Source organism: Scardinius erythrophthalmus (assembly GCF_964197995.2).
Source record: "Scardinius erythrophthalmus genome assembly, chromosome: 16".
Classification (NCBI taxonomy): domain Eukaryota; kingdom Metazoa; phylum Chordata; class Actinopteri; order Cypriniformes; family Leuciscidae; genus Scardinius; species Scardinius erythrophthalmus.
In genome coordinates, this window is record NC_138236.1 from 16664181 (window position 1) to 16687307 (window position 23127).

At 41.3% G+C, this 23127-nt stretch overlaps 1 protein-coding gene across 1 annotated transcript in view; it reads right to left on the bottom strand.

The window, feature by feature from the left end:
* galnt1 (UDP-N-acetyl-alpha-D-galactosamine:polypeptide N-acetylgalactosaminyltransferase 1) overlaps positions 1-23127 on the bottom strand; it is a 101737-nt gene that overhangs the window by 40296 nt on the left and 38314 nt on the right. Inside the window, exons 2-4 of the mRNA XM_081388671.1 lie at positions 22579-22699; positions 10636-10782; positions 1181-1349 (exon numbers count right to left, since the gene is read on the bottom strand). Of these exons, the coding sequence (XP_081244797.1) occupies positions 1181-1349; positions 10636-10774 (308 nt within the window). The 5' untranslated portion in view covers positions 10775-10782; positions 22579-22699. The remainder of the gene's footprint in view (positions 1-1180; positions 1350-10635; positions 10783-22578; positions 22700-23127) is intronic.

The window sequence follows — 23127 nt, forward strand, 5'->3', positions numbered from 1 at the left end:
AACTTAACTTAGGTGAAAATACAGGGGAAAAGCATCTACAATATGAAATATTCAATCTTATGTACATCTTAAATGTTCTGTAATAAGTTTAGATTATTTGCAGTGTTCATGTAACATGCATTACTATAATTAATTACCCACCACCGTTCCAAAGTTGGGGTCAGTAAAAGGTTTTAAATGTTTTTGAAAGAAGTCTCTTATGCTCACCCAGGCTGCATTTATTTGAACAAACATCAGTTATACTGTAAAATATTATACCAATTTAAAATAACTCTTTTCATATATATTTTCAGCATCAGTACTCCAGTCTCCTTCAGTGTCACAAGATCCTTCAGAAATCATTCTAATATGCTGATAAGATGCTCAAAAAACATTTATTATTATTATAAACATTAAAAAAAGTTGTGCTGGCATTAGTGTCACTTTTGATCAATTGAAGGCATCCTAGCTAGATTAAAGTAGCAATTTATTTAAAGAAAAACAACAACATAATAACCCCAAACTTTTGAATGATACTGTATATCTCGCTTTGTGAATTATGTGTGTACTTATTGTATATGGACAGACAGAAATTCTCATGTTTACATTCTCAAATGTAAAGCTTTTAGATCAGAAAGTCTAATAAGTTTGTTACAAGGAACATACAGTAGTATGTTCTTATGGTAGTAAGAGTTAGATCACATTCTTGTCAAGTTGAAAGTTGTAAGTCTGACACTGTGTGTGTGTGTGTGTGTGTGTGTGTGTGTGTGTGTGTGTGTGTGTGTGTGTGTGTGTGTGTGTGTGTGTGTGTGTGTGTGTGTGTGTAAAGTTAGGTCATGAATGTGACTCTGTAATTGACACACTCTTATCTTTTAATTGAAAATGTTGATTCTATTGGTTTGCTTCAAACACAGCTGAGAAAAAATACCTCTCTGGTAATTAATCTGAGGGGCAGAAAATAAACACATTTCACGGATCAATGTTTACATTTCACTCCCTGCCACACACATTTCACACAGCGAAGTGCACGCACACGCTGTGATACGTCAGCCACTCTGTGTAAAGTCAAACAGTCAAACACTAACCCTCACAGCTCAAAACATAACAGTTAAGCCAGTTATAAGCTTAAAATTCATCTACCGGTAATAAACAAAAACAACCTCACTTTAATGGTAGCGAATACACACAAGCAGACACTCACCCCTCGAGCCGGACATCCGGTAAAGATCGGTTGAGTGCGATCATCTCGCTGGCCATCAGGTTAAACTGATTTATCTTAAACATTTCCTTCATCTTCTCCTGCTGGTCTTTAGCGATGACCACTGGCTTTCCCATCTCCCCTGGGCCATCATGAGGCCTCTGAACCACAGCTGAAACACAAACACACAAATTCAAGATTGTTCCCTTGGCTTTTGATTAAGTATGGGCGTTTGTCCAACTATGGACACTTGTAGGCACAAGTGTCCATAGTTGGAGAAACGCACATACCATACTGTGGACTTTTAGAAAATAAACTCATCTCACACTCACTAGTTTATTTAATCTGTCCAATAGTGGATATACACACATCACCAGAGAATTCTGGGATTTGTTTAAAGAATTTTCTTTTCTTTTTTTTTAATGAAAAACCACAGCACCACAGTTGCATTTCCACCGCATCTCAAATGATGTATTCTGTGATTGGAACAACAGGAACAACATTTTCGGAATTAAAAAAAAGCCTGACTCCTTTGTCTTTCTAAGGCTAATTTGCACATCTCATATTTCATGTGACCTAAATACACATAATCAAATTAGGCTGTGACACTTTTTGCATAAATTGAAACTGCAGCTTGAATGGAAATGGCAGAGTAAAAATATTCTGTTCCCAAATTTACATTAACATTCATTTACATAAAAACACATTCATATTTTATCTCAGTCATGCTCTTCACTGACACTGGTCTCCTTGAAAAACAAGTAAACAAACTTATACATGCATATACATACAGGGCCTAAAATTAACACTTGCCAAGCGCCAAATGCAAGTAAAAATCAGTGTTGGCGAGTATATGAAAAAACATTTATGGCTGGTAAATTTTCTTGTCACAGTTAGTTTTAGGCCCTCCACACACACACACTCATATACAGTATATGTTGAAATGTTTTCATGGTGTGTATCAGTTCTTTTTGAACATTTTCATCTCATTTTAACAAAACCGTGATAATACAGATAATCGTAATTTTGGTCACTACAATCGTGATATGAAATTTTCATTCCGTTTCAATGTTAATTTGAATAAAACTCGACCATTGTCTGAAGTTAAATAAATCCCCATAAACATTTGAGTGTTTGCCCACAGAAAAGAATGTGTGGCCTCGATATCTGTGCACAATTGTTTATTGTGCCATGTGTGTGTTTTTGTAGATTTCGGGTGGGTAGATAAGCGCTGAGCTTTGATCATTAATAACTCAAAAAGCATGCTTTGGTGAGATTAAGGTCAGATTTGCAACCGTGTAAGAGATTACATCTGCTCTAAGAGGCAAACTGCCTGTTTGTAAGCCCTGTGTCATGTGTGTGTGTGTGTGTGTGTGTGTGTGTACGGGTGAACCGCATGTGTGTCGAGTGGGCAGGATTTAGCTGTTCGGACTGAGCGCATTACAAGGCAACTTTGTCCTGTTTCCCTGCTCAGCAAAATCCAATGGCTTTCATGAGGTATTCTGGGGGTAGAAATCGTATAATCATCGCTACAGAAACGCATACAAGCAGCAGAAAATGTGCTTTATTAATATGGTAAGCAGATTATTTTAGGGTTATTGTTTCATGAGATGATGGCCAAAGTAAAGCAGCTCTTGAGTGACCACACAGAGCAAACTAAACTGACCTGATACAGGGGTCAGACAAACTAAATCTTTGAAAGAGGATCAGGGGCAGAGTGGCAATCGGGAGAGTCGGGACATTTCCCGGTGGGCCGGTAGTGTTTTGAGGACGCGAGGGTCTGATAATAGTAAAACATTGCAAGTTCTTAGTAACACCATCCGGTCAAACTGTGAAGCCTCTCTGCTCAACCTGCACGGCGGGCCGCAGCAGCCTCTTATTTCAATAGAAACACAGGCTAATCAAAAAAGCACTAAACGAAGGTCCAACCATGTCTAGGATTTTCAAAAATATAGGGGGATCAGTGAGCGGCCCCTCCCCAAATGGCATAGCCTGTCGGCCTATGACACAATCAAACACCTCTTTTTTTTTTTCTCGTAACGTTTTGGAAGTCTAACATTAACAGACAGTGTATGAGTGAGTGGGCTGTTTACACCTGGCCACTTAATGCGTTTTCTGTGATCGGATAGCCATCCGATCATGAAAAGACCAGGTGTAAATGCCCTCCGAAACACATTCGAGACGGATTTGAATCTGAATCCAATCGCAGCAGAGCATCTACTTATCAAGCCAACGTGCAAACTAAGTGAATCAAAGTGAAAGTAAGTCGCAGACGCTTGACACAATCATCTTCATTAAAAGTAAAGAACACCAGCTACTAGCCAGCCAAAAGCTTGTGAAATTTGAAAGTAGCTCGGTGGTAAATATGACACAAAAATTAATGGTTTACTATTGAGCGACTCTCTTTTTCTGTTATTATTGTATGTTGTTGTTGACTTCAAGATCGATTAGGTTACTGACGTAACCCAGGTTCTCTGATAACATGAAGTGAGGTATCTCACTATGGGAACGCCTCTGGGCGTGACCGATCGCGGAAGCACCAATTACACAACGTCTGCCAACCGTGGCAGACCAATCGCTGCAGCGATTAGGGAGTCCTACCTCCCTGTATATAAACCGCAGCTACCTGCCGTTTCGTCATTCTCCGCATATCTCTTCTCCGTGCGAAAAGGCAAGGAGGGCAATGTTGTGAGATACCTCACTTCATGTTATCAGAGAACCTGGGTTACGTCAGTAACCTAATCGTTCTCTTTCTAACATTCGTTCGGTATCTCACTATGGGATATAGACAACTCCCGTATTGCCGATATGCTGACGAAGCAGACTGAAGACGAGAGGGTAAAAGTGCAGTTATACCAGTAACTCAGCATCACTGACCCAGACGAGAAACAGAATGATCTGAGAAAATCCGTTCTTAGAGAACCATCCTATACCACCTGACTACTCACTCCCAGAACTGAGTGTGCCAGAGAGGGTTCTGTTACATCCAGTCTATAGAAACGAATAAATGTGTGCGGAGAGGACCAGCTGGCTGCCGCGCAAATTTCTTGAATCGAAATACCTTTAAATAGAGCCCAGGACGTAGACATTCCTCGAGTAGAATGCGCTCGTAGACCTACTGGGGGCTCTAAATTCATGCTATTGTAACATAACACGATAGCCTCTACCACCAAATGGGAAAGGCGTTGACGGGAGATAGGTTTTCCCTTGTAAGCGTCAGCCCACGAGACGAACAGCTGATTGCTCTTACGCAATGTGCGGGTTCTCTGTACATACATATACAGCGTACGAACCGGACATAAACAGTTTAGCCTCTCCTCCTCTGTAGATGAAAAAGGAGGTGGGTGAAAAGCCAACAAGTCCACAGGTTTTATCCTATCCGCGTGATCGTAGACCTTAGGCACGAACGCCGGGTTAGTTCTAAAAAGTACTCTTAGACCACCCGGAGCGAACTCCATACATGAGGGGTGAACTGATAAAGCATGCAGCTCACTCACCCTCTTTGCTGTTGTCAGAGCGAGTAGTAGAGCCGTCTTTAAAGCGAGCAGTTTTAAGTCCATCTTATCAATGGGCTCGAAAGGGGGTTTTGAGAGCGCGTTCAGGACCACGGACAAATCCCATAGTGGGACCATTGGCTTAGATACTGGGTGCAATCTGCGTGCACCTCTCATGAATCTACAGACCAGGGGGTGTTGACCCATAGTGCCTGAATCAAAACCCACATGACATGCCGAGATAGCGGACAGATAAACCTTAACCGTGGAAAAAGCCCTGCCTTTATCCAGGAGGTCCTGAAGGAAACACAGCACGTCCGAAACAGAACACAGGAAAGAAACAATGTTCTTCTCTGCGCACCATTCCTCGAAAACTCCCCATTTGAGGTTATATAAAGAACGCGTCGAGGCAGCCCTCGCGTTCTGAATCGTCTCAATGACCCTCGGAGGTAATCCGGCTGTGCTCAGATTCACCCTCTCACGGGCCAGGCCCAGAGAGCTAGTTTCTGAGGGGAGGGATGGAAAATTTCCCCCCGTGCTTGTGAGAGAAGATCCCTGCGCACTGGTAACGGCCATGGCCGGTCGTAGAGCAGTTGCGCAATCTCCGCCACCCACAGTCTCCCCAGCCAGTAAGGCGCGATCAGAATCATCACATGTCTGCGTTCCCGAACCCTCCGTAATGTCGGCTCGATCAAGCTCAACGGCGGGAACGCGTACAGCAACACGTCTGGCCACTCGTGGGCTAGCGCATCCACACCCAATGGTGCATCGTCGCCGGCCAGGGAGAAGAACAGGGGACAGTGTGCGTCTTCGCGCGATGCGTAGAGATCTACGGCAGCCTGGCCGAATATCTCCCATAACCTGAGGACCACCTGGGGGTGGAGTCTCCACTCCCCGTACAGAGGATTCCCCCTGGATAGTAGATCCGCTCCGCTGTTCATTATTCCCGGGACATGCGTCGCGCGTAATGAGAGGAGAGACCTGCTGCTCCACGTTATTAGTTTCTCCGCTAACCTGTGAAGCATGTGAGAACGCACCCCTCCCTGCCGATTTATGTAGGCAATCACCGTTGTATTGTCTGTCCTGACCAATACGTGATGACTCTTGAGAAAATGCACAAAATGTCTCAGAGCTAGAAACACTGTCAATAGCTCTAGAAAATTGATGTGCCTCTCTCTCAGTACCGGAGACCAAACTCCTCTCACTGTTCTGCCCTCGAACACTGCGCCCCAGCCTGAGAGAGATGCATCCGTCGTCACCACTTTTCTCAGTATAATAGGACCTAGAGGGCATCCTGTCCTGAGAAAAGAAGGGACTCTCCAATAACGGAGAGCGCTCGCGCATTCTGGTGAGACCCGCACTCTGCGGTTGAGGCGGCTCTTGGGGCGGATGCCTTGTGACGCTGTCCAGTTCTGAAAATCTCTCATTCGCAGTAGTCCCAGGGGAACCACTGACACCGATGAGGCCATCAGACCTAGTAGCCGAAGACACATCCTGAACGAGACTGATCTCCCTATTTGAAAAAGGGAGAGGCAGCTGTGAATCGTCTTGATGCGATCCTCTGATAGGAAAGCTCGGAACGTCACAGAATCCAGCCTGAGACCCAAGTAGACTATTTCTCGAGATGGAGAAAGACAACTCTTCGTCTGGTTTATCTTGAAACCTAATCTCTCCAGATGCGTCACAAGTGTGTGTGTGTCGCTCTCTGCCTGCCGTTGGCACGGCGCGCAGATGAGAAGATCGTCTAGATATGCTGAAACTCTGAGCCCTAATCTCCTTAATGGAGTCAGGGCCCCTTCCACACACTTGCTGAATACTCGGGGGGCTAAAGCCAGGCCAAACGGAATTCTCGTAAACTCGTATGCTGTGCCCTGATAGGCGAACCTCAGATATTTCCTGTGCGCAGGAAAAATATCTATGTGAAAATATGCGTCCTGGAGATCCACCGAGGTGAACCAGTCTCCTTGCCGAATATTTTGGCACAGCGTTTTGACAGACAGCATTTTGAATTTGTATTTTCTGAGGTGTCTGTTGAGAACCCTTAAATCCAGAATGGGACGGAGACCCCCCCCCTCTTTTGGGAATCACAAAATAACGGGAGTAGAAACCCTTCTGGCTCTCTGCCGTTGGAATCACTCTTATCACTCCTTTTCTCATTAAAGAGGCTATTTCCTCCTCTAAAACCAGAGCTGCTTCCCCTTTGGCCACTGAGATTACCACTCCATTGAACAGAGGAGGTTTTACAGCGAATTGAAGCCTGTATCCCCTCTCTATAGTGGTCTGTACCCAGGGATGAACTGCGCATGCGCACCAGTTCACTGCCTGAGCAGCGAGAGGGCCTTTCCCGTCTCTGTTCACTAGAGGTGCCGCAGCACACTCTAGCGGCAACGGGGGGGAATACCGCTCCAGTAAAGGAGTTATAGTGGTATTCATTTGTGATAGTTTTTGTGATTTTTTGTGATCTTTTTCTCTTTTTATTCCACTCTGCGCCCTCGGTCCTTGACCTGGATGCGTCAGAGAAAACTTTATTTTTGATGGGATGCTTGTGAACGTTAGACCTTCTCCCCCCATAACAGACCTCGAAGGTGGAGGGGGAGAAAAACTCTTGGGGGGCACTGGTAGAGAACTGGCCACATTCCCGCACATGCTGAACTCTGAACTGTCCACACGAACACATTTTATCCTTGCATTCCTTCTCCTTTTCCCCGCGGGAGGGAGAGAGGAATCGCTCTGAAGGGATGGGACAGATAAACCCTGGGTGCTGTCTCCCAACCCTTCCTGTCGCCGAACTGGCATATCAGGTAGACCGCCTCTTCTTATTCCCCTGAGGGGCAGCCGGTCGGTGTTTCGCGGCTGCGGCTGCGAACGACTGTTTTGGCCGAACGAAACCGGGCTTTGACTGCGGAGCCGCGTTGCCCTGCTGTTGCGGTGGCGCGGGGCGGGAAGGCTGATAAGCAGAGTGCCCGCCTCTCCCTGAGGGCTTGAAATTCGGCCGGTTCGGGTGATAAGGCCGATCGGCCGGTTTTCTGGGGAGACAGACCTGGAAAGCTTCTCCCTCCTTCTTTCGCAGGTCACACTGCTGACGCATTGCCGTCACCGTCGAGCCGAACATGGCCTTTGGATCTATAGGGGCATCCAAAAACTCCACTTTCTCTTTGTCAGAGAGTCCTGACAAACCCAGCCACAGCGATCTCTCCCCCACAACTGCTAAGCCCATACTTCGACCGCAACTTTGAACTGCTCCGCGGGACGTGCGCAGGTTTAAATCTGCGATGACGCATATCTCTTCCCAGAGCACTGGGTTGGGAGATCCGGAGTCCAGCTGACGACCCATCTCCTCTAACAGCTCCGCTTGATAGGCAGTAAGGAGGGACGTCGCGTTCAAAGCGCGAACAGATAGTGCAGTTGATTTGTAGATCTTTTGAAAAACGGAGGCAGCAAAGCGCTCCGTTTTTCCTGGCAGTGAGGCTCCGGTTGAAGAGAGCGCTGCCCTGCGGCTCGGGTGCAGATGATTAGCTACTGATGTTTCCACAGGGGGAGGATCTGCCATCCCTAGATCCTCCATTCCCTGGACATCTAGCCTTGAGAAACCCTTAACGGGCACTCGATGTGAAAAAGGCTTGTCCCAAAACTTCTTCATCTCCGCCACACAGGCCGGGACGGCTGGAATAAACTGCCTGGCCGGCGGGAGACGTGACGGGAGCCTCTTTCCATCATACAGGTCTCTTTCAGCTCCTTGACCTGCTTGTTGTGAAGGCCAGTCGATGGATAATCTAGCCGCGGCCCTGCGACAGACCTCGATTAGATCAGCGTCCACCTGTACAGGGGAGGGTGAACTCTCATCCTGTGCACTCGGTGGCCGAGACTGGATCGGGGGAAGAATGGCATCTTCCTCGTCGTCATCCTCGTCCTCGAGGATGGTCGACAATACCTCGTCATCGTCATCTTCCTCTCCCGCTAACGGGTCGTCAAACAGCGGGGGAAGGACGGGTGACACTTTCTCCATCATCTCTGCCCATGAGCTAGTGGTTTGCGGACAATCCATGGGTTCCTCTCTGGGTTGAGCAGAGAGGCATGGGTCCGATTTTCCCGCGACTGCCACGCGAAGTCTCCTTTCACGGATCTTAGTCGAGAATGCAGCACAGTGCGGGCAGCCCTCGGGGTTGGACAGCGCTGCCTGAGCGTGTTTAGTGCCCAGACAGGAGATGCAGAGGCTGTGTGCATCCCTAGCAGAAATCCACATTCCACAAGCACACGGGTGCGGAGGACGACCCTTTCCTCCGGGGCTCTCCGGTTCTATCGCAGTAGCCATGATAGAGCTAGCACTCTCTTCGTACGATGAGTTACACCACAACGTGACAACTAGTACGGAGCTGTGCTGCGATTAGAGAGCTCTCTTATTCCTATCTCTTTTGGAGCGTGGTGAGCGCACCGAAAAAGACTCGGAAATAAAGGAAAAAAACTTAAGAGCAGGAAAACTCGTCTTGACACGTTAGTTATCTTACTCCTAAGTGACGAAGTCACTCGACAACTTAAGAATTGATTGCGTTAGGGACGTTACCTCTCGGCTCCGTCGAGAAACTGTTAAGCAATAATTCCCAAGTCTGCTGAGGACAGCTTCCGAATCTTCCACGGGGAAGAGAGCGAGAATGACGAAACGGCAGGTAGCTGCGGTTTATATACAGGGAGGTAGGACTCCCTAATCGCTGCAGCGATTGGTCTGCCACGGTTGGCAGACGTTGTGTAATTGGTGCTTCCGCGATCGGTCACGCCCAGAGGCGTTCCCATAGTGAGATACCGAACAAATGTTAGAAAGAGAACTTTAGATTTTAGATTTCAGCATTTCGTTAGCCTCATAGCATAATTGTCTATAAGTCTTTTTTTTTTTTTAAATAGGACGTAGGCAATTATGCTATGAGGCTAACGATTTGCTTAAATTTGCCCAGAGGGCCGGTGGTCTACGAAATTTCCCGGTAGATTTTTTGGTCCCACTCCGCCCCTGAAGAGGATGAACTTTCCCACTGCATTACCATCCACTTCATACTTTTTTCTCAGTAACTGTTCCTTCTGAATTTATCTTCTATATCTTCTTTCTGCTCATTTTATAGTCTCTAAGGCAACGCTTCTCAACTGGTTTTACTTCAGGATTCATTTTTTACATTCATATCAAGTCTAATCACAGTACTTAAATTTGTATCGTATAAAAGTAATCTAAAATGTCCTTAAATCAAATATTAAAATTTACTATTAAGACTGACATTAACAACACAATATAGGGAAGCATTTTGTCCATATTTCTGGTTGATCTGTCAGTTATAAGTCAGTTCTTTTGTTATTGAAACTATGCTCATTTATATGGTTAGTGGCATTGTATTATTTGCTTTTAGCATTGAATTGTCCCTACTAATTGTGGTCGTATTTATGTGGTTCATGTGACTTAAATCAGTGTAATTAGTGGGGTTTGGATGTTGGCTTAGTCAGTTTTATATGCATACAGTATATATATGGTATTTCCACAATTGTATACATATTTAAATGTTTTTATTTGTCTATCCCACAAATTAAAAAAGAAAAAGAAAATCAGTCAAAACATGTATTGAGGAGACAGCTTACAAAGAATTTACCATGGTAACCATAAAACTGTATTAGCCACAATTCATTAAACATGAGATGACACAAAATAATAGAAATATTGCAAAATATTCTGTATTTATTTATTATAGAATACAGTGCTTAAGAAAACAATTCTTTGTAATAATGCCAAATAGTGTTAGAGTGTATTTATTATCAACAGAAAATTTTAAGAAAAATAGAAGACTATGTGATAACTATGATAGTGTGTGTGTGTGTGTGTGTGTGTGTGTGTGTGTGTGTGTGTGTGTGTGTGTGTGTGTGTGTGTGTGTGTGTGTGTGTGTGTGTGTGTGTTTGTGTGTGTGTGTGTGTGTGTGTGTGTGTGTACTTACTGTCTCTCCCCGGCAATCCTCTCTCTTTTTTTTCATCACATTTGTTGCATTCGCTGAAGTAGAGAAGGATGAACATGTCTATCATCACCCACACCAGAGAAGTGGCCAGCACCACCTTACAGTACGCAAACTTCCTCATCTTCACACCTGAAATGCACACAAACACGCACAGAATGTTACACATAGACACAGGTGACAAGAAAACACTTGAAAAGTTGCCAGTGATATTTCACAACCTACAACCAGCAATCAGACACCATGGTTTAAACCATACTGTAACCTGTTAGAGCCTACAGTATACCAGCCTGTTTTAAACACCACACTCAAGCAACAAACATAGTACATCTATACAAGCCTCGAAGTTGAGTAATAGCTTACCATAGACTGCTACCTGGAAAAGTTACAAACACAGACACTTTATCATCTTCACACCAAAATAAAGCAGAGGTTTTCCAAAGAGACCATAGAGTGGACATATTCTCACATTTTATACTTTTCCCTAAAGTCCATGGATAAAGTAATGGTTTCTTGTATAAAATGTAATAAATCTTGTAGAATAGCTTTGAGAAACAGTCTGTTTTTGCTAACGTATCTTTAAGACACATGTAAATGACCTGTTATAACTGCCTAAGCTCTTTGCATGTGAAGGAACAACACCACCACCAATTTACTGAATACTTGAACAGACTTCGATATGTAAATGTGTGGGTGGGGGTGGGGGTGTAATCTAAAACATTACATATTTTAATGTATTCATTAGCCTACATTATAATCGTAAATGACCTATTTTTACATCTTAATTTCAAATAAATGGTCTTGAAGGACTGGGTGGGAATATCTGCGTTGTGCACATTATATATTTCTCCATATAGTATCAAGCATTCTTATATAAAAAGAGTAAGAAAAATCCATTGTACCATTATTTTCTGTGACCTCCGTTAAGGGCAAACAACTCAAGCAACGAACGGAGAATGCTAATAGGACAATTGACTCAAAATAGCCTACCACATTAGCAGATGATTCAGAGTAATTATTCCAAAAACTGCTCAAACAGAATCTCAGATTTGACCTTTGCCCTATTGGTGGGTGCAAATTCCGTTCTTTAACAGGGTTTCTTTAATCCAGCCATCTGTCTTCATTAATGAACTGGAAATGAATCTTTTATTAGCCAACTAGAAATGCAATGAGAAAAGGAGAGAGATGAAGAAGAAATGAAAGGGAAGGAAGGATGATGTTCCTATGGGAGGTGAGCAGTGTGTGACATGCTTTGATAAAGGAGAGGTCCTTATAACGTAATTACATGGCATCACCAATCACACTCTAAGAACTTGAAGCTCCAGTGAATCCCTACAAAATTAAACTAGTCCTAAAAATTCAAAACTAATTTGTAGAGCATAATCCTTCTCTACAAATACTTCATTCAGTAAATGTGTGTGTAAAAGTATGTCATATAAATGCACTACAGGTCAAAAAAAGTATTACACCAGACTCAGGAAAGCATTTCTTTATGTGGCATCCTATGACAGTGCCACACTCAAAGAAACAAAGGGATAGTTCACCCAAAAATGTATGTCATTCAAAACATGTATGGCTTTCTTCTGTGGAACACAAAACAAGATATTTTGAAGAAGGTTCAACCATTTTTGTCTATAAAATGGATAATGTCATTGTGGTTCAAAACAACATTGGACACACAGACCTTCATATATGGACAAAAAAGCAAAGAAAGAAAGAAAGAAAGAAAGTCACAGGTTTGGAACAACATTTATTTATTCCAGTCCATTACAGACTCTCTTGTGCTGCATGTTTGAGTAGGAGGCTGTCTAGCACACTGCAGTTGACAAAAAACAAACCTGAAAGCCTCTCCTCAGTGACTCTCTCTCTAGAGAGCCGTACCAAACTTCTGTCACTGTCTCCGTCCAACTGTATCTCTAGAGTTTGAAGTGTGTATGTGTGTGTGTGTGTGTGTGTGTGTGTGTGTGTGTTGGGTCAATTTAAACTTAAGACAGTCAATTTGAAGCGGACATCAAAAGACAAAAACAAACATTGACCACTGCCATCCTGTCACTCTTCATTATTTTCTGGCCCACTCATTAATCAAAGTTAAATGGCACACTTTTATGATTCACAAAATCTCAAAAACACTCTTTAAAGTATGTAGGCCTACATGACTTGCTACTTTAATTTAATTTACAAGATAATGAATGTGGTAACATGACCATTTATATTGTGTCACATAATACTTTAAAAATCATTCTAATATGAATATATGGTGCTGAAGAATTATTTCATATGTATATTTTATATATGTCAAATATATATCATATATATAATTATATATAAATTAGTTGTTGTTTTTTTTTTAAAGACCAGCGCTAGCATTTTTGGTCTTTTTCACAAAAAGTCAATGCTCCCAGAATGTTTTGTTGTTTGAATATCTGAACATGCAATATATCAAAAATAAATAATAGACCCTCTGCTTTTAAACAAAAAAATGCATTATTTTTAATCAACACTTGAATGTAGGTGAATTTCATTATTAAAAAGAAAAAAGAAAAAAAATTCAGCATAAAGCTGAGAAAATCACGTAGAAAGAGTAGATCGAGTCCATCAACAACCCCAAAGCTTCACAGTCTTATGGCACTTCCTCTTTCGACATTTCTTTCAGTAATTAGGCATTTTGATTTAGATGCTGTTCATTGTTGATGATCACATTATTTTTACATAATATGAGATCACTACTTCTTTGCCTGTGTTTTAATCTGGAGATACTGTATTCGCTCAGGAGATGCGTAACAGCGCCCCTACCTTATAACAGTGATAACACAGAAAGCCGTAAAAACTCGTCATTGGCAGGGAAGCGTTTTCTCATAAATGACGAGATTTAATTTATTAAAAACAAAACTCGAACTTTAAAAAAGTACATTTTTTTTGTTTATAAATATACTGTATTACTCTAGGACAGGGTTAGTAATTACATCTATCTAAGTGTCAGTGTCTGTGCGCTAATATGCGTAGATGCGACTATTAAGAGATAAACGACACAAACATGAATGTCAGACAGAACGGAGCAGTACGATGTTAAAGTAGTCAAAGCCTTGCCAAAATCTTCTGGCATCTAATGTCTCTGAGGGGGTCTCACCAGCATTCAAAGAGTTTGTGTGTGTTGAGCTCAAGGTTATGACTGGCACAGCAGCAATGCCACTGTTCTCGTGGCCCTCGTCCATCACAGTGGCAACGCCAAAGGCCCCTGCCCACGCCAGCTGGACGAGACATTTATCACCGTGACAACACACACACACACACCTGAGTGAACACAGGCCTGAAAGATGAAAACAGACACACATCTCCCTAGTGCAACCGGCCCACAATGGCAAAGTGTGACATCATTAACCTAAACTAAATAGGCCTATCACATAAAAAAACAACAATTACAATGTCGTTCTACGTATAAAAATGAATGAAAATACAATACCATCTAAACTCTTTACAAAACAGTTAGAATAAAATCTCTCTCTTCACCCTTCTGTTCTCTTACACACAGTCTCTTTGTTCCATTCACCCATACTATATGTGCAAAACACACTTCCTTGCACAAACACCATTGTCTTACAAGATGTGGACAGTAATTTTTTCTCAGGGTGATGTGTGTAAAAGAATATTTGCATAACTCTGTGACCTAGCAATTAGGTCATGTGAGAACACTGTGACATAATTTTATTCATAAAGGTAACAACACACACACACTGATGCCAGATACAGCTATCACTCTTCTTCTAAGTGCTTAATCTAGTTACGTAAACATAAGAGTTTGTGACAAGCAGTGATCAGTATTTCAAAACAACTTTTGGTGCAATTCAGAGAGGCCAACTTGGATGGGAATTGAAGAACCAAATGAACCTGGTGTTTTTTTTTAAAACTGCAGGTAAATTCAGAAAAACAGATTCTGATTCAGACAGCAATTAAATCTCTAGCACCTGTAAAAGCTGACATTGAGTGCCCTTATAAACAATCACCATCCGAAGAGAACTACAAAGTATAATATTACTTTCTCAATGCAAGTTCTGCACCTGCAACACCCTTAGCAAATATCAGAGCGGGACTGTGATTGTTCTATTAAGGTTTGGAGTTTCACTTCCTGTGTTACTTCCTGCAAGGGCTTCTTAACATGTCTTCACGTAATGCAATATTCATGCCGTGTCTGATACTGAGACATATGGCCAGGCACACCACCTGTGTGTGTCACATCCTGGTGGGGGGGGGATTCTTGTTCAACACGCCACACACAAACAGGAATATGAGTTAGCCTTCGATCATACAAACAAATCCAGTACATAAAAAAGATGACTAGAGTAACAGACAGACCTGAGGGGGGGGGGGGGGGACACAAGAAGAGAACGAGTGAAAGACAGAAAACAGTCACAAGCTAAAGCAGAGAGCCTCTTAACAACTCTGGCTGGCAGGAAAACAGATGGGCGTAGAAACCCGCTCACTTGCTCGCACCCCTGGTCACATCACGCGCACACATCGAGATGTGAGACGGGAGCGTAATTAACTTTCTTTGACTGTTGCCGTCTGTTAGAGAAAAGCAAATTAAACCCCTACAGCATCTCCTTATTCCTTTTCACAGTCCCTCCATCTTTCTCTCTACGCCTCCACCTCTGTTATCTCCCTTTCGAAATGTTTCGGTTAAGTTCTCCTATTTCAGACACACACTAGCACAATGGAAAAAAGAGAAAATGTCATCTGAGATTATAATATCTCTGCGAAAGCCACTGTATCTCCTCATGCACTATTTATATCAAATATACATAAAGAAACAGACAGATAGAACACCACAGTTGTAATCAAAATTATTCAACCAAATCAGGTTTACTGACAAAATTTGCAGACTTTCAGCTGTTTGCAATAAACAAATCAAACAAAAGTAACTGAAATAGCTTAACACAACAAATGTTTCAAGTGGTTTCCCTAAATTCAACTGAACATTCAACTTTTAATGACTTCTGCAGTCTCAAAATTATTTAACCACTTCATGGCCTGCATCTTTTGTACTGAGTAGAACACCCTTTTGCTGTTATGACCAGCTGCAAACAGGATGTATAACCAGACACCAGCTTCTAGTAGCGTTTCTGAGGAATCTTAGCCCATTCCTCATGAGCAATGGCCTCCAGTTCAGTAATATTCTTGGGTTTGCATGCTGCAACCGCCGCCTTCAAATCCAACCAGAGATTGTCAATGGGGAACTGTAGAATCTTCCAGGAATTAATCTGCAACCAAGCCTTGGTGGAATTTTAAGTATGCTTGGGAGCCTGTTGGAAGGTCCAATGACGCCCAAGCTTCAGCTTCCTCATTGACGGCATGACGTTTTCTCCTATAGCCTATATTTCCTGATACTTCAATGAATCCATCTTGTCTTCCACACACTGCAGGTTTCCAGTGCTAGATGATGCAAAGCAGCTCCAGAGCATCACTGAGCCACCAACATGCTAAACTGTAGGCAGTGTTCTTTTCAGCATATACTTCATTCTTCTTTCTCCAGACATACCGCTGATCCATAGGGCCGAAATGTAAATGTAAATATAAAGAATGAAAGATAGCTTGACAGACAGACAGAACAATATGAAGTTCCATTTTCACAGATAGAACAATATAAAAGAACCATAGACAGAACAACAAACAAAACAATATGTAGGAACCATAGGCAGATCTACAGACAGAACAACAAACAAAACAATATAAAGAATGAAAGATAGAACGACAAACAAAACCATATGAAAAAATTACAGACAGACAAAAACTAGACGGACGGACGGACATACAGATGGACAGATAGATTGGATTGCACGTCTGTTCCTCAGAGCCTCAGAGTTCCTTTTTTTCATTCGTGAAAAACTCAATATGGCGTCTACACTTAGTACAGTCAAGACTCCATTTGCACACTCAGTTCGTGCAGGTCTTGACATCAGTTCGACATTGAATTATGCATATTAGATTAGTCCATCCCAAACAGCAGCCGGATAAACCAATTACAAGGCTGATGGTATTACAGTACGAATGGGTCATAAAAATCGAACGGGCTACGCTTTATCAGATTTCAGCTCAACTAACATGCGTGGTAACTGCAGGAGCGCACATCCACGCTGCATTGAAGAACAGAGTGCATGCAGCGTCCAAACGCTCTGGGTGGGTAATAGTCATCTGACACAGCGCTATTTTTGTGTGCATATGATCCGTGTGTGATGTGATTCCAGTCTTTTTCAATTTGTATGCTTGTCAATTCAAGTTAAATATGCATTATGTACACTGAGGATCATGATTAAAATATATGCAACTTCTCGGAGATGAGTTTTGCATGCTTACAGCGTGTTGTGCTTTGGTGAACAACACACAACCTTGGCAAGAAAGTCCTTCAAAGTCAATACTGGACTAAATACCTTGGCATTTAACACACTAAATACAATTAGCACTACTACTCAAAAGGCACTTTCCTGCTGCAAAGTGCACACGTCGCACATCGTTGGCATATTTAGGGATTCTTCTATTTTAGGATTAAAACACACAGTTAACACTTCATTGTTTGTAGGGTTGAATGTAGATGTGCATAAAACAGGAGTGCAGTTTTGCAGTCTATGTTAGACTCAGTTATAGGAAGGTCAGGGCCATCAGAACCTGGGAATGAGGAATAACATTGAATAATTGGACTGAATTTCAGGCACTGTCCCTCCAGAATCACACTTTGATCAAATACTCTATAGAATTCACATTGTTTTTGGTACTGTTACCAGGCTTTGTCCAGGATATATATCCAAACATAATAAAATAATAAAAAAAATTCTTGGTAAACAATGGTAAAACAAAATAAAAAACAAAAACCATGTGTTGTCTAATGCACATTTGAAAGACCAGTTATGGCCTTCCATTTCCGCTTTTATAATAGTTTTTGTCCCATAAATATTTCACATTTGCTAAAATGTATCCTCTTCATACTGTACATACTGTTTCTCCAAAAGCACGACATAGCAACAAAAACCACTACGGCACTTTCCCAAACACCTGTAGCACTTCAAAAAATCGTTTGCATAAATGGTGATGAATGGATTTGTTGGGATAGATGTGCAAAGTAGGCCGATGCTTCAGTGACAAATTAGTGTCCCGTGAAATACGACAGCATTAAAATTCTAGCTCTAAAAACACATTGTTTAAGCATTAATAAATAATATTTTTTTCAACTTTAATAAAAAATAATAAATGTTACCTTAGCATCAAATCAGCATATTAGAATGATTTCTGAAGGCTCATGTGACACTGAAAACTGGAGTAATGATGCTGAAAATTCAGATCTGCCATCACAGGAATAAATTACATTTGAAAATATAATAAAATGAAAAACAGTTATTTAAAATATTATTACAGTTATTTGCAAATAATATAATTTTACAATATTACTGTAAGAGCCATTATGCTCTATTTATAATATGTTGTAGTTCCACTGTTAGACACTGGGTGGAGAGTGGTTTTTAAAGCTGCCGTCGGCAAAACATTTTTGATCATATTCAGTGAAATCGACACTATAATCCGACAGAACAACATAAATAAGGTGGTTTTAGAAAAAAAAAACGAGCTTCTAACTCCACTTGGAGCGTGTTATTTGTTTAGCAAAAATCCACCGCTCCCGGATCATCGGATCCAATCAGCGGAGGAGGGTGTGAGATCTGTCTGTCAATCACAGGTCGTGCACACGCCACAAATCCCCCCTGTGACGCGCACGTTACAATATCACATGCACACGACACGCCTGAAGTTCGCCTGAAGATTGCACGAAGCGTGATGGCGGAGAGAAAATCTACTAACAAGCTTCCAATTCCTCGGTTATTGCTTTCTATGGATAGATTAGCCAGGGCAGCCTACCTCTGAGTCCATGGTGTTGATCGATGCTGAAGAGTTCACAGAAAATCAGGTACACACGCTCTGAGTCTGACGAGCACGACCTCGATGGGAGGGTGCTCGCTGGTAGTGGGGGAGGGGCATGAGAGTTGTAAACATTCAAAATTTTGGCTAAGTCGACCCAATCTGTCAGACTTGCCGACTGCAGCTTTAATAGGGTATCTGGGTAGCCAGAGAGCCGAAGAGATGAAATATGTGTTTTGGCATCGGAATTGAGACAAATAAAGGGATAAATGCAGTACTGGACTGGAAGCGTCTTGTTTGAATCTCACGCGTCAGAAATAATCCTACAACATCTCTAAGTGACCTCACCTCATTGTTTGCTACAATTACTTTTTACTGTATTTTAATCAAATGAATGCAGTATTGTTGAGCATAAGAGACTGCTTTCAAAAAAAAAAAAACCTAACCCCAGTGTATTTCATTTATATCAACAAAAAAAACAAGTATCGACAATTCAGGGTTGTTTAAAAAAAAGAGAGAGGAAAATTACTTTAGAGATTAACAGGCATTTAAATAGAGAACCAAATAAACCTCACATCATGTAGAAACACAAGCCACCTACTGTGAGAGCAAAAAAAGACTGATTTGGACAGAGTCCAAGACTGAGAGAGAAAAGTTTCCTGAAATAATATTTCATCAGATATTCAGGAGAGTTGTTAAAAAATGTTCATGATGTGGAGGTTCATGACTATGTATGTGTGTGTGTGTGTGTGTGTGTGTGTGTGTGTGTGTGTGTGTGTGTGTGTGTGTGTGTGTGTGTGTGTGTGTGTGTGTGTGCGTAATGATAAAACATCAAAGAAAAAAAATCAGCAGGATGGAGCTGCCAGACTTCATTTCATAATTAACACAAAAGCGAGATACAGTCCTGCATAATGAACTCTCTGTGAATGACAGCAAAAGAATCGCGGCTGTTTAACGGACCCAGACCAGTTATCACAGCGAGCTTAAGTCTCCTAATGACTCCTGCAGAGCACGTTCAGCTCCTGCTCTATAGAGACATTCAAGTCTGTGTAAAACTTTTTTGTGTGGGAGTCAATTCTGTCTGAAACATCTGTTTCTGGTACTCATATTTGCTTTTTGTAGTTCAGATATCACATACTTTGACAAGACATAAATGTGTGTGACAGTGTTAAAGAGTAACAAGGCAAAAAGTAGTGATGTTACCAACTTAAGTATATATATGCTATTATTATATTAGGTACATGTATTCATTCCGAACGGTCACAGCATAGACGTCACAGTTTGGTGCATACAGTCAGAAGACGAATACAGTCAGTCATAGGAGATCTACACTACAATCCAGAAGGGGACGTGAGCAGTAATGCAACACTGTTTGCTAACCACCACAACAGGAAAAAGAGCAGAAGAAGAAGAAGAGATGATCTATGCACCAACCCAAAACGAAATCTCGCCAATGGTGAGGTCAGATGGCACGCAAGAGCTTTCTAGTAGCCTATTCGCTGATTTTCAATTAATTTATATACTAACTTCACGGAAAGGAAACTGGGATGTTTGTTTTTTTTACTTTGCAAAAGCACAATGTTTTGTTTTTATTGTGAGTACAGCCTTTACAGTTTCAAATGATACTCTTATCTGTATGACCATAAATGACGGAGTATTTTAGGTTGTTTCCGCTGTTATGAGACCTCAGGTGCCGCTTCACTCGCTGTCTCATCATTGAAAGGTGAAGTAGGATGGTTTTCTCCCTTCTCTCTCATCTTTCCTTAAAGGGATAGTTCACCCAAAAATGAAAATTCTGTCATCATTTACTCTCCCTCAAGTTGTTCCAAACCTGTATGATTTCCTTTCTTCTTCTGAACACAAAAGAAGATATTTTAAAGAACGTTGGTAATTAAACAGTTGCTGGTCCCCATTGACATCCATAGTATTTTTTTTTTCCTACTATGGAAGTCAATGGGGTCCATCAGACGTTTGGTTACCGACTTTCTTTAAAATATCTTCTTTTGTGTTCAGCAGAAGAAAGAAAGTCATACAGGTTTGGAACAACTTGAGGGAGAGTAAATGATGACAGAATTTTCATTTTTGGGTGAACTATCCCTTTAAAAAAGCTTAATAATCAACTGTGCATCCGCCATCGTCACTCTCATGTGCAAAGATTATTCTATTTATTTTTTACAAGATATGCTTTTCAGTTTTGTAGACGATTTTGTGACCAAAAAACTTTTGTTTTGTTTTTACCAGCAATACAAAAAAATATTACCTAACCTGTTTACTGCTTAGTGCTTAATAGACTAAAGGAGTCTGAACTGTACCTCAGGGAGACTAAATACCGCTAGGTGGAACGAACTGTAATTTGCACTACTTTCTGTTCAAAATAAACCTAGCATTGGGGATTTGTTGCTTTTTCCTGTTGTATCCTGTATATACACAGCACACACACAAACCTTGTTTCATTTTGAGATAGAGATCACTGAAAGTAAAGATAACTTGCAATTATGTAAGTGAGATTACGTGTTGATTCAGTAACAACTTTGACTGAATCAGAGATTTCATTCAATGAAGGATTCATTATACTGATTCAAACTGAGACTTTCTGAATGATCATTAAAATAACCACATTTGTTTGGGTAATACTGGTTGCTAGGTAAGTTTTGTTTATTTGCGTGCATCTCAATAGAAAGACATTCTTTCTTGCAATTATTCAGTGGCACAGTTTTTTAGTTTAGACACTTAATTCGGACTTACAACGCAAATAACCACTGGTGTGCGTGTGTGTGTGTGTGTGTGTGTGTGTGTGTGTGTGTGTAGACTCATAACCAAACATGATATGCAGTATGAAAAATTTCCCATCCATCCTGACATAGTAAAAACTAATGTCCTTAAATAAACATACTACAAAATCCAAAGTCAGCACTTGAGCAAAAACAGATAAAGAAAGTAACTATAACAGGATCCCTGTTTTCAGAGGTCTGCAGTATTTCCCAGAATGCAACAATAGTGCACAATGTAACAGTCTAATTTCAGAAACCGGTAGTAAAGGGTGATGTCACGGACTCTGAGACAAAGTGCGAGCCTGTGAGGTGTGTGTGTGTGTTTCAAGGGGATTAAAAATAGACAGACATAGTGAACAGAAAACTCTCAAGGCCACATGTTTCTATTCTCAACTAAAAAAAGAAATGCTTTCCTACTTTTTGGGTTTAAGAAATTATCATCATAAAAAGAAGAAAGTAAGAGGAAATAATCACGATCTCACAAAGAAACTGAGGGAGGTCCATTTTAAGTCTCATAGTGCTGATAGAGCATCTACACTGAAATGTCAAATTTGGTGTAGAAATCGGACTGAGATACGGTTCCCCAAAGCATGTGTTAGCAACTTCCTCTTCCTCTCACAGATGATTACATGCCTCGAGCACAGGCTCTTTCAAACCAGTACAACTATCAAGCTACACACACACAAAGACTCACAAAAGAACGGAAAAAAGGGTGACGGAGATGGAGGGAGCTGTGGTGCAAAAACTGCACCCAGTGCAGAAAACAAACACAAATTGATTACCAATGCAAAACCTGGCAGAAACAACAAGTACAATTAAATACTTCAATTCGCAATCATTCAGCCATTTTGTGGTGTGACCCAGATCAATATGCATCACTGTCTATTTAAAGTTTAGACTGCTATGCACACACATTGTTTTAAGAAAAGAAAACAATGACCACATTTTCCTGTGTATACACTGTTGGACAAATTAAAGTGTTTAAAGATATTTTATTTTTTTAAAGTCCACAGGGCCAAAAGAGCCCAGAAGTTGAAGAAACACCTAGTTACGTAAATTTACACACAAAAAATGCCTGCATTGCATGTGGAAAGTTTGCAATCGAGTTCTTCCCTTTCAGACACGATATGTGAACTGCTTCTTTGTCCCACTAAATTAACTATGCATTGTGAGTAAAACTGGGCTGATATTAATTCACACTTTATATAATAAAGAATAATTACATAATGGCATAATTGTCTGCTGCATATTCAGTGCGTACCTGTTGAACTCAGGTCAGAGTGGGTGAAGGAAGCCGGTCTCGTATCCTACAGCGCAGGGGCTCCAGATGAGGGGAGGAGCTTGAGGTCCCGCCACAGAAACCTGTTACTCACGCATGCTCCCTGTAACAAACAAAGTCGACTGTTAGGGGAATTACACTGTGTAACAGTAACACTACATTAACCACACATTTATTAGTGATAAGTACACTATACAGTATAGCCTAGAAGCTGAGCTGATTAATCGGCTGATTTTTGACCAACTCGAGATTATTACTTCAGCAGATAATCCTTGCGAATATTTATAAACCTATATAGTTCTGTCAATGAATAATTCACGTTTTTAAGTTGAGTAAATATTAAAATAAGCATACACCACATACAAAGACATAATCCCTAGTTTATGTGTGTTTGTCTCTAAATACCGAAAAATTATTCCTTTTTCATAAGCCGTTCCACATTTTCCTTTTAAAAAAGGTTTCAAGAGAAATAATGATTAAGTTCCAGACTCATGGGAAATCAAAAATCGCTTTATGAAAATGAAGCAGCCG